Below are 13,054 nucleotides of genomic sequence, written 5' to 3'. Positions count from 1 at the left end.
GCTCCTTGACACCTCTAATTCCCACAGTCGGCGCCAATTGACAAGGGATTAACTTATCAATGCCTACAGATTGTAGACTAGGGTTTTAGTTGGAAGTAGAGGGTAAGTAGATCTCGAAAGTTTCAACCGAAAAGTACTCGACGATGTAAAAACTAGGGTTGCGTGAAACAATGAATCGATGCTCTCTTTGTCTCTCAACTCCCCCTTATATAGGAGGTGGAGTCGAGGGATTCATAATACACAAGTTACAGAGTCCGGGAGGGTTTCTAACCCGCCCCGCAAGATTACAAGTTATACTTCCTAATACAATTCTAGCTTTCCTTAATAGCAACTTGGGCTTGCGAATCTTCTTATTCTTCAAGTCATGGGCTTTCAGTAAACCCCGGGTAATATCTTCGGCAGGCCCATTGGGGATATCTATGTCAGACAGCCAATCGTAGGTAAAATCGCATGTGTCACTGACATGTGGGTTCCACATGTCAGTTGGATATCCATCGAATATCCATGGAGCAAAAGCTCTACCCGTGCCCGCTCCATGAATTATCGGATATCCGCCCCATGAAATCCGTGAACACAACGAACCCTCCATACCAGTGCCCGACGGATCGAATATCCGTGAATACCCGGATCCGTGGATAAAATTGCTATCGTGAGCAGGGAGGGAGAAGAAGGCCACGCCATCCCCGCGCGCCATGGCGCCGGCTGGCGGCGTAGTCCTCGTACCCGCGCATGCATCTCTCCACCACGGCCTACAGCTCCGCGTCCATGGCGCGCCCGCCTGCACCATCGGTAGCAGCCTCCACTAGCTTGCCAAGGCCCGCGATCCATTGCTGCTGCCTGTTGGCACGGCATGTCCATCGCATCGATCTGGTCCAGGACATTGGCCTTCCGTTTGTTCCGCTCAAATCGCAACGGCAAAAGAATTAAACGCGGGTTGGTGGTGTAAGTCTGGTGGTGGTCCACCACACTGTTCCTTATTCTGGATGCAGCTGGGAATACATCAGCAAATACATCACTCAACACCAATCTTGGAGCAACTGGTCGGTTGAGATAATAGGAGCATCTGAACCTGGGTTCCGTTTTGAATATCCCAAATTTAATAAGACTAGCAAAAGTGCCCGTGCGTTGCACCGGGAAAAACAAATACTCAAACGCTTTAGTAAATCATCCTTTCACCAATCCTCGAGAGAACTTCATCAGTGCACCACGTCTTGCACCCATGCGCGGCCTCCCGCTTTTGATCAGCATGGTTCAACCCTTGTTCCTGCTCCGTGGATCCACACTCTCATGTCCTATTTCTCTCGAACTTCATCCCTCCTCGTGTGTTGGTCAATTATTCGCTTGGCCTGCAATTCCTCTACTCTAGCATCACCTCACTTTGTACCGTAGCACCTAAAAAGTGTGTTAATTAGCAAAGCAAAGCATCGCTCGCGAGCCCTGCCCGAATTTGCTCGTCTCCTGACCACTCCTTAATCGATCTCCGCCATCAGGAATGAGAACACCATGTCTCTGCTTGCCTCCCAACTCCTCTGCTCGATCTCTCACTCGCTCCTTCCTTCTGCTAGCCCTCTTTTCGCCCAAGCTCCTCATCCCCAACGTCGGTCGTCCTGCACGGACATCTGTGACCAGCCTCCTGCCTGATCCCTCCGTTTGTCCAAGCCAGCCATGACGTTGTCAAGCTCTGCCAAGTATTCCCCTCCGACAGTCCATGCAGCCGTCGACCTCGCCTGCAAGCTCGCCCACCTTGGCCCCGCCTACAGCCAATGACGAAGCGCATGTCGCCTCCCCCACGTGCTCGTTCGTGTGACGACACAATTTTTGTTTGAGAAGGAAATAAATGAAGCGGTACAGGGGTAGATGTGCAGTATAATGGGAATTGGTGGTAGGGTAAATCGGTCTAAAAAAATTTGGACGAAATATTTTGACAGAAACTGTTCCTTTATTATTTGCAAAAGTTGCGTACCTACAAACAGTTTTTTATGATACAAATTGGCTACTGGTTTATTTACCTTATATGAGGAAGCTGCAACATTTCATTCGATAAACAAATGAGAAGCGGAGCTACTGCTTTGAACCAATGGGACTGAATTACAGCATCAATAGACTGTTCTTTGCACCGTGGCCATCAGAACTAACATAATGCATCCTTGTCGTGTCTCTCACAAACGTTCAGTTACTCCATCTTGAACATTCAGTATCTCCGATGTTAACTGTTAGTCAGCAACACCAAAAGAGCATCGTCTCGTATCTCTCTCTAAAATGTTCAGTTTTTTCATAATCCAACAACACTACTTCGCAAGCCTGGGCACAGCCGCACAACATCAAAACGTGCAGCTGGAGATGAGTGGTAAAATTAATGTCCAAAGTTCAGAGTTCATCTTCTCTAACTCGATCCATGCCCACATCTTTTTGGCCAAATCAGATGAGAGTAGGCACCGGTGTTTTTTTGCTTCGATCCTCAATCTCCACATAGATGTACGGAACTCTGCAGCCATACACAAGGAGCACTATCTAGTTGCTGTAAGTTTACTGACCAGAGTAGATCTTGTGGAGGAGCTGCAAGAAATCCAATCGATATACAGGAGGGAAAAAATTGATCGGACTGGGCCGCCTCATCACCGACATCAGGCTCGAGCGGGGGCAGCAGCTAGCCCTTGCGGAGGCTGTCCCGCGGCTGGACAGGGACGGCGGGGACGTGCTTGGTCTTGGAGAGATAAGGCGTGAATGGAGGAGCTCCATGTCTCCGTGCTGGTGCTTCCCCCGCGGCATCTGAAGATTTGGGTCCAAGGATATTGTACTGGTCGCGCGGGGGAAGCTGGCCGGCGGCTCCTGCTCCGGTGCGTAGGAGGGGAAGACCGAGCCTTTGTGGAGGGATATGGAGGAAGGGCCGCTGACGCTGCGCGTCAGAGGGAAGTCCGTGCGACGAAGGACGGCCGCTCCCCCCGGCGAGGTGGTGCGGCGTCGCAGCAGAAGCTGGATTTTTGGATGGGGATGACCACAAGACCGAGGTGCGCACACTGATTACCAGGAGGCCGGGCGCGGCTGCGTCACAGATCGCTTCCCTTGGGCGGAGCTCACACTCGTGGATCGCATTGCGGATCTGGGAAGAAGACTTCAAGTCGGGTTGACAATAAGACAAATTGAACCGGTACGGTGGCGTCCAGCCGTATTATGTATTTTGGTGGGAGGGTAAAATGGTCCAACAAAAAGTTGGACGAAAATTTTGACAGAAACCTTAGCTCCTTTATTATTAGGTATAGATTTTAACTTTGACTAAATTCATACTGTACAATTTTATTCATTTGAACAAACCTCGACCTACAGTCTTACACGGTCCTCACTCGAAGAAAAATAAAACCATATGAACCGGCATTTCCATCTGTTTTTCCAGGAAAAAAAAGAAAGGAGCCCGCATATATCTCGTCTGCGACGGTGGTCCCACCAGTTCCTCGCCCCGTCCGGTGGCCCCACCATCCCTCCCATTTCCTGATTTTCCGCACGCATCGATCAACGCCGACCCCGCCGGCGATGAGCGCGAAGCAGCTCTGCGACGCCCTGGCCGTGGCGGGGTTCGACGGCGGGGAACCGCTCGACCCGGAGAGCCTCGACTGGGCGTTCCTCCAGGGAGACGACTCCCGCCGCGTGCTCGCGTGGATCGCCGCCCGCCTCCGCCCCGCCAACGTCCTCTCCGCCTCCGACCTCGAACTGTACATACCCTATCTCTCCCGCGAACCCTCTCGAAATTTCTCTAATCGTAGCTAGGCTGCCTGACTGCCAGGGCTGCCAAGTTAGGCTAGCCCGGGGGCTGATTCGAACGCCGATGCCCCCATGGGTCTGAACTGTCGGACGTGCAATGCAAGCCGCTGTTCGGGCTTCCGAGGTGGGGTTTTGGTTGGGATTAGCCTGACAAGTGTGGGGTTTGGATTCAAAATAATAGTCCTCGACTCCTCTTGCAAGTTGCAGAGTTGCCTGTGAAACTTTCGTAAGTGAAGGGTTTGGGTGAGAAAAGCACACAACTGCACTTGTCTGCACATGCTTTGGAGTGTGGTGCATCATACTACCATTACACTGTACAAATTTTATATTACGAGATGTTTTGGCTACAAGTGCTGATTCTCTTGCTTCTGAGGCTTAAACTGGTGTTCTTGTTTCATAAACTTTGCAGGTATGAGCAGCTTGAACTAGAAGGGAAGCTTCTGGTGGTATACAGATTTTTACCTCCATTTGTTCAGTAGACTTAGTTGGATTATCAATTTGGTGGAGTAGCATGTTTTCTTTTGGCAAAATCGTCTATACAGTGCTAGTCTTTTGTTGCAATATAGCTGCCTCCGGCTAGAGATGTGCTCCTAATACGAGTACCCTTTTTAGGGGGAGGACTTGGATTCCGCTTTCGACAGTATTTCAGTCTTCTCAGAAATTGGAGAGAACCAGGAATACACATTCCTGTCAGAAGAAAGTTTGGGAGACATCCGGTATGCCATGTCACTCTCCTGTTATACAAGAACTCAATCAACTGTTATTTTGTGCACCTGTTCTCGTGAGCTGCATTTCCCTTTACTTTTCCATCACCCACTTGCAAAAACGGCAGGTATAGTTGTATACCTTCCCTTCTTATCTGGAGGAGTCTTATTCTGTTTTTCTCCCATCATATTTTGTCTTATTATGTTATTTGTAGGTATATGTACTACATTTGCATGGTTTATGTAATGGAGACACTTCCTAAATCTCTCAGATGCTAACTTCGGTAACACAGACTCTTGTGTTGAGTAGGATTTACAGATCAGAGGGTCTAACGAGTAAAATAAATTCCCTTTCCCAGACCCCCACAATATGTGGGAGCTTTGGGCACTGGTTATGCCCTTTTTAGGGTCTAGCGAGTAAAGTTGCAGTCCCATACAATAAAGGAAAAAGAGAGGAGAGAATTAGTCCCACAGTGTTTGCTCCATTTTACCATTAAGCCCTATCTTCCCTTTCAAAACAAAAAAATTAAGCTCTATCTTGCTAATGGTATGTTTTCATCTCTTCACTGATCAGAGATTTTCTTATATTTTCTAGTGACTCAAAACATGCACTTAGAGCTGAAGTTTCTGATTTGGAAAAGAAGCTCGCTTCATTGGAATGGCAGCTTGATTTGCTGACATCTCAAGCTACCACCATCACCCAGCGACACAAATCCCGTGAATCTGCTAAAACTAACGCAACTGGACAACTTACAAGATTAGATGACAAACTTGCTAAGAGAAGTTTAGAGGTAAATTATTCCTTTATTTTGCCAACCTGAAACCCAGTATACCATACTGTCCTTTTACCATTCGCAGCTGTGTATTGATAGATACCTATAGTCTGGATTTCACATAGACCATTGTAGTTATACCTGAATTTAGCCCACAAAAAGAACTCGAGCAACCAGGCACTAGCACCTGGTGTCATCGTTTGTATAAAACGACTGAGAATTCAGTTTCTGATACTCATTGTCTAGTCTATAATCACCAGAACCATAGAATTAAATTGTAGCTAGCTATCACTTGTGGTTATTTAAGGGTCGGAGAGTGCGGTTGTGTTAAGTGAAAACTAAAAAGAGCTATGTTAATAAATGCAGGCAGCAAACAGAGTTTACTGGTCTTCAAGTTTACACAAATTTGTACATAATGTAGACATTCTTTTATATCATCCTCCTATTTTATGGCATTTGTTTACTACGTGTGAAATAGAGACTTTTTATTTTATCTGTCATGCTCTTTCTTGTAGGATTTCGTTGCAGTACTTTAATAGAAGAATGTGCTCTGTGACATTTCATTTTCAAAAATTTCCCCCTTTCTTCAGATGAATGCTGTGCTCGGAAAACTTGTTGCTACCATCCAGGAGTTGTCCTACTATCATTCAGAAGCAGGTACTACTGTTGCCTTTCACATGTAAAGTTGCACATCTTATTACTCCCTCCATCTGGAAATGAGCGACTCGGATTTGTCTAGATTCGCTTGTATCTAGATGTTTTTTTAGATGTAGATACATGTGAATGTACACAAATCCGATTCACTTATTTCTGGACGAGGAAGTACTACACATTACATAGATTGACATGCGCTGATAACCTGACATCCATTTTGATTTGCATGTATGGAAATGCCACTATATTTAACCCTAGCACACATAGTGTGAATTTTAGTTTACTGTCAATCTTCTGAATTGTAGTTCATTTTATTCATTACAGATATTGGAATCTACCTGTCATACTGTGATTTCCAGTCTTATGTAATCAGTAACTTGGGTTGTACCAAAGAACTGAACAAATGGTTCGCTAAGAAGTTTGAGAAGGTGTGCTTTTATCATGATCTCACTATTCCTATATTAACTGCATTATGTTTAACAAAACATACAAATATTAGCTAAAAAATTATGATAGATTGCTAGCCATACAAAATGAATAATGAGTCTAGTATTGGATGTAAAAAAAAGCTAAATACTTCAGTTGAGTTACATGAGTTCATCCAAAAGCTCGAACATATTGGGGAAAGATGGGAAATGCACTTAACTTCAACACTCTCCCTCTCATTTGGCTGCCACAGGCCTAAAAGTGAATTGCCACAGTAACTTTTTATTTTAAATTGCGCTAGCCAGGTATTGAACTCGAGATCTCTTGACTCTAATACTATATTTAGTTTTATGCACCAATAGTTCACCTAAAAGCTCGATCTTATGGGAGTGTGAACATACGACCATCCTTTTGCCATAACTATGCCTTGATCAAGTTTTCTCCAGGGACCTCTCCATCTTGTTGCCAAAGAAGACGTGTCAAGGGGTGAGGATTCTTTTACTTGATCATTATCACATTACAGTTTTCTTGTCTGTACTGTCTCCATACATTTTATGCGCTCTTCTTTTCCGGCGCCAACAGAAGCAGATAAAGGTTTTGATATTTTTCTTTTGAATTATGTATTCTTATCCCTTAATATTCGTCCTGAATACTTGTGTTCCCTATATGTTATGTTATGTTCTGTATATACCACTATTTAAATTGAATAAAATCATTGGAAAGGCTATAAATCCTTTTTTATGTGCCAGCATAATGTATTATGGAAGAAGGATGCATTTTCATAATTTACTTTTTTGATATTAAAAGTTGAAAGTTCTAGTTTATGCGCCCAGCCAACATATGACTGAACTAGTAAAAACTGACCATGTCTATTTGATACCTCAAGTTTTCTGGTAAAAATGGCATGCTTAGGTAACCCTACTTGTTTTGAGTCTTCCCATAGTAAGTGTACTTTTAGATCTGACTAAGCTTAATTGGCTTAAATTGAGTTTAATTTCTGAACGGAGCTATGTACCATCCGTCTCCCAGTATTCAGCTTGTTCAAAATCAAGAAGGCAAGAGTAGCACCCTCTTTGCAGCGAAGGTTTTGATATCTTCTCCATTTACTGGTCCATGATTGGCTTGGCTGTTGTGTACTCTATTATTGATATCTTAAATAATATGTAAACTTGGATTTCACCATGAAGTCATACTCAGTAATTTCCTGGAGTTTTACTCTATCTAGGTTAGCTACTTATGCCATAGTGAATTATGATAACTAATTTTCCTTTTTTTGTGCAGGAGATTCTGAAAAGCATCATCATTTAGTAAATGAACTGAACCGAATTAATTCAATGTAAGTTTCTGTTTATCTGCCAATTACACTGATTTATTATTTCTGGCGTACTACTGCAAAATACCGCATCTTAGGTTGGAGTTGTCTTAATTTTGTACCATCAGAAAACCTAATCTACGGTCCATGTCACCTGTTCTGTCTCCACCTACATCAGTACTGTGTGTATGTGCATTTGTGTGTGTGTTTAATCATAAATGAAAAGAGGAGTGATAAATGAGTCTGAAGGAGAGAAATGTCATTACTTTTATACTGTTTTTCGAAGAACATAACCATTAAATTTTTAAATGGAAGGAGTATTAATTTCAGTTTTGGAACTCATTTTCTTGAAATCAACAGCACATAAGTTTGTTCTTCCCCAGATGGATATCGACCTCTTAAATGGTTCCTTGACTTCATTTCTGAGATTAGTTTGCCTACTGATGGAACTCCGAGCTGCATCCCAACCTTTTCTTTCTGCATTAGTGCATGTGGATTATTCATCCCTGTTGGTACAAAGTTACCCCTATTGCTTCCAGTGTCTCTTATGAATTTGTGTTCGCTAATTTTTTTTAAATATGTATCAGGAAAATTAGACATGTAGTATGATAGATAGATTTACTCTATGTTACTTCAGTTAGACACGTGACATGAACTCCGATATATGGCTCTTCTTTTATGTTCATTGGTTATTAACTTATTATCTTTTCACAGCCTACCTTGTAGTTACCATCAAACTATCAAAGTGAATAATCAGTCTACTTGCTTACCATGCTTCTCTTTTATTAACAGATTTGCTAAAAGTAAGAGGCAGTACATAGAAGCACTAGTAGAATTTGCTAAGGAGGAGGCTAAACTCTCAAAGCTGAGATCTCAGTTGGCATCCCAACAGTCATATATTCATGAAGACATCCATTCTCTAAGGTATATCTGACATGAGTGTACTGGAGTTAAGATTAGTTCCTTTTGAAAGAGCTCCGATATTGAAGTGGCACGATATCATTATTTCAGAATAGAACTGTTGAGAACATTGAATAATCCTTGTTGACATCTCTAAATGGGAAACTGCTTAGTTCCTGGTTTAGTCATTTTACCTGCGCTGAGATTTGACACAAGTAGAGATTGAACAAAATATTGTAGTAAACACTTCATTTTTATTGTAGAAAACATTTTTTTTTCCTATTGTATGGTATCACAATGAAGCTTTTGTGCATGTGATGTTTACATTTGTATGATTCCATAACTTATATGTCTGTTATTTTTTGAAATTTTCTTATTTGGTTTCCAGGAGGAGAAACTCTGAACTTACCGATGAGCTTAAGGATCTCTCCCTTCAAGTTCAGGGATGCCTATCCGAGGTAAATTCAAACACAAAAATTTCGTTCTTTAATCTTGATATTATCATGAACTGCCTAAATATTTCCCTGCACGGATGCTTCAGAGTTGTTTAAGTTACACTGCTTAATACCTTGAGTTAATGTTCTATTTTGATCAAGAATTTTGTGCATCTATCAATAGATGTCACTGGCATCCCCACATAATAGAAATATAAAAGATGGTGGGAATGTTTTACCTGGACATGTCACAAGCTCATGGATGTTTCACTGGAGTAAATAGATGAATGAACAATGAAGCTAAAGTTCCTAGGAAGTGTAACTACAGACCTTGTACCTGTTAGCTGATCTGTCTATTGAGGAACTTGTGTCCTTCATTCATAGTTCACGATTTATTCCCATGTCTGCAGTAAAAAAAATATTTGCCACCCATTTAGCTATCTTACACTTTATCCAACCATATTCCATTTTATGTGCCAGGCAGTGTAAAAATTAATGGCCTATTTTGATTTTCCCTTTTATAGACTGTTGCAATCGTGTGTGCTGACCTGGCTCGACTTGAGGGTGCAAATATTTTGCAAGGTGTGCTCTCCTTATGACCCAATAAGAATTTCAAAGCTCTTTGCAGTACTGAGATTGGTACTTCATGTTCCTAACTATGACCTTCTAGGGGATCATAACTTGAAGGTTCACCGTCAAGAATGCTATATAGGCCAGCAGAAAAGGGTAGCTTGCTAGTACTTGGTTGTTTTTCGGTAGAAACCAGCCTCCTACCGATCTAAGTGATGATGTAGACATTTCTTCTTGCAGTTCATCAATCATTTGGTTCATCAGCTTGCTGCGCATCGGTTTCTGAAGATAGCTTGCCATCTTGAAAGACGGACAAAAATTTCGGGCGCTTATTCATTGCTCAAAGCTATAGAAATGGAATTGCAGAGCTACTTATCAGCTGTCAATGGCCGCCTGGTATGTCTTGCTGGTTTTCTCTGTTACGTAGACGATGTTGTTTAGCTTGTTAGCATTCACTTCATTTGTATATACCACACAATACGTAGGACCGATATCATTTACTTGGTCAACCTGCATCTGACATGATTGAAGAAGGGTCTGTTGATGACCGGGATACTTTTCTCCATGCCGTGAGGGATATTCTTAGCAGTCAGTCAGGTAAGCCAGGTGTTTTCACAAATCTTTATGTTATCTACCAATGCTGGAATAATTTGCTCTTTCCATTTTCTGTAGGTGCTCAGACAGTGACACCAACATATGTTTCAGCATATGCTTTGGTTGAGCAGATATCAGAACTGGCGGACGAGCTGCATTGTTATCAGCACGAGCTTGAAAATGTTCTTCCACGTGAGCGAAGAAGATTCATCGATGAACAGTGAGTTGTCCTCTCAATTGTGCTAAAAAACTTTCCTTCATAAATGTTACCTTTCTTCGTCCATTGGGTGGTTGAATCTCCCTTGCTGCACATTAGCAAGAGGGAAGATACACGAAAACTGAATGCTACATTGGGTAACTCTAACTCCTAGTGATAGGAGTTATATGTTAGACGTTTAAAAAAAAAGACGTTTGGTCCAATCACTCCATGTTTTTTCATCATTTTGTAGATGCAGGATGATTCAAATACTTGAGCAGATCCTATCTGTACCTGTGACACATATGCTACCAAAATTTACACCATGGGTACATTCTCTTCTGATGTTTGAACCTTTTGCTCTGTGTCTTGTGCTATGTTCTGATGCTATTACTTGACCATGTTTTACTCAACTCAGCCACTGGCGCAAGCGCTTGAAGAATTAGAAATGATCAGCTACGAAGTCTCTGCTTCTGTTAATGAAGTAACGATGGCTCGAGAGGAAAAGGCCAAGGTACTGTACATCTGTTACTACCACCCGTTGCTAATAATAAACAGTATCAGCGGTTTAGGTGTAATTCTGTATGTGGATTGAGTCATCGCTCTCATATTTACAAATGGTCTGCAGATGTTACAACAGCCTTCACGCAATGTGCAGCAGGAAAGACGAGTATTCACCGATTTCTTCTGCCACCCAGGACGGCTGGAGAATCAAGTCAGAGAGCTCAGTTCTCGTATTAGAGCAATCCCCGAATAATCTTGGGTAGGGTGGTCAATATGGCCAGTGCAAAGTCTTGCTTGGATCCTCAAACTTAGTTGCCATGTCTTTTCTTGCTCGGCTCTCTCTTTTTTTTCTTCCAGGGGAAGCAGAATTGTACATCCTCGGAATTGCAACAACTGAAGATTGTTGAGCTTAATTTTTTTTTTGTTTCTATTACATCAACACAAAGTATACCTAGTGTAGTGCTTTCAGGAAAAACAGTCAACAGAGGGAACCAATTGTATATAATCATCAGTTTTCAGTGCCTAGTTCTTTTGAATCTTCGTGAAGACTGATTATGCTATAGAAGAATTCATTTTAGCTATTTTAATGTCGATCATAGATCTGGGTGGTCCGTGCCATAGATTTTCTTCTAATAGTTGGAAAGGTCTGAAAGGCACATGCCGAACCAAAGTGCCGCTTGCTTCGTTGGCATTGCACGAGAATGTGTTTGACGGTGGACAATTTGGCCATCCGAGGATAGCGGCACGACCCTATATGCACACTCACCAGGGTTGACCTGGAGATGGTCCAGCACTTGAGGCTTCATTGCTGATTCTCCATGGCTCTTGTTAGAAGATTGCCCAGAGGACCTATGTGTGGTGACCCGGCATACCACTGCATGGTGTAGTATGCAAGTCTGATATAACACCAATGAAACATCATTCCACTAGTACTATATCGCTCAGAGTGGTACAACAGAAACATATGCAGGTCCAAGGCATGTCTATAGAATTACAACACTGACTCTTTACGAAAGATCCACACAGCCTCCTACTTTACAATGAGGTAAAACTGCAAATAAACTCCAGAAGAACGACTCGTGGTCTAATCCTATCACGAACTCTATTTGTAGAGTATTTAACTAGCTATAGAGGCTATGAATAGATTCTAGCTAAATAGGAGCTAGGTTTAGGAAGCTAGTTCCCTTCTGTGGCTAATCTAGGTTTTATCCTTGTTGGATGTGGTGTTTTTCTCTTCTGACAGGTTCATGTCCCTTGAAGTAGTTGTTGACTCCTCGGTCTTCGAGTTGCACTGTAGATCCTCCTTCGATGCCTCCATATCTAAGCAGGGGATTTAAGAGTGGGATGAGTACGAGCGTACTCAACAAATTCATTATAGGAAAGAGGTGTTTAATGCACTAGCTACAGTATTAGACCAGAAAGTCTAATAGCAATGCAGGTTTTCATAACCATTTCTTCAAAAGGTTGCTTTTATTCAGAAGAGCTATGTCCGTCAGCCTTCACCGGTTTACTAGAACTTCATGGAGTTCCTTTCCGGCAGCGTCGCAGTTCCATATCCCGGAACAGGGAGTGACAGGTCACGATTCATTACACTCTGCAGAGGTGTGTTGCTTTACCCATAAGAGATCTTAACCTTGGTGCCAACCGAACACGTTACCAGTCCACACTTCCGTTGGTGTGAGGCCCGGTATAAGGTCTTAGCCAATCATACTCCTCCGCTACCTCGCACACCCACCCTTCGTTGCAAATCCGACAATGGGTCCTCGCCGGGCTATATCACTTGGATATCTTCCGACCTCGACAACTACCAGGTCGCAACCATGGTCCTACGCCGGCCATTGCAACCCATCATAGACCGCATTACCGTGGGGAATTAGCATGGGATCCCCACCCTCAAGTTTCTCTCGCAAGACACAACTGCTACGGTAAGTGCATCCGTTGATGTACGATAGGTGGAAGCACAATTGACTACTCCGTCCCACTCCAGATCTTATGGTTAACACGAGTTTTACGGCACAAGAATCACTGGATGACATTTGTTGTTAATCCTAGATGGATATAAACCCATTGCAATGGAACCTCCACCATATCAACACATACCATGGTTCCATTGCCCACCACATAGTCATATTCATAGTTATGAAAATAGTACTTTTGCTTTTCATGCAAGAGTGATAAGTATAGTACTTTGCAAGTAATTTGATAAAAAATACTCAATTGACATGAGCAAG

At 42.8% G+C, this 13,054-nt stretch overlaps 1 protein-coding gene across 1 annotated transcript; it reads left to right on the top strand.

The window, feature by feature from the left end:
* The first annotated feature begins 3,528 nt into the window (after positions 1 to 3,528).
* Positions 3,529 to 11,359, top strand: LOC124672445 (AUGMIN subunit 3-like). The gene is made up of 18 exons (XM_047208667.1): positions 3,529 to 3,707; positions 4,166 to 4,202; positions 4,369 to 4,472; positions 5,056 to 5,251; positions 5,824 to 5,890; positions 6,212 to 6,315; positions 6,760 to 6,799; positions 7,595 to 7,649; positions 8,418 to 8,549; positions 8,914 to 8,983; positions 9,484 to 9,541; positions 9,630 to 9,685; positions 9,770 to 9,925; positions 10,015 to 10,126; positions 10,202 to 10,343; positions 10,573 to 10,648; positions 10,738 to 10,833; positions 10,948 to 11,359. Exons 1-18 carry the CDS (start codon positions 3,529 to 3,531, stop codon positions 11,074 to 11,076), a joined length of 1,809 nt encoding a protein of 602 aa, XP_047064623.1. The 3' UTR covers positions 11,077 to 11,359.
* Positions 11,360 to 13,054: the final 1,695 nt, after the last annotated feature.

Source organism: Lolium rigidum, chromosome 7 (assembly GCF_022539505.1).
Source record: "Lolium rigidum isolate FL_2022 chromosome 7, APGP_CSIRO_Lrig_0.1, whole genome shotgun sequence".
Taxonomy (NCBI): Eukaryota; Viridiplantae; Streptophyta; class Magnoliopsida; order Poales; family Poaceae; genus Lolium; species Lolium rigidum.
Note: the sequence above shows the minus strand (reverse complement) of the source record. Positions and strands in the feature narration are given on the sequence as shown.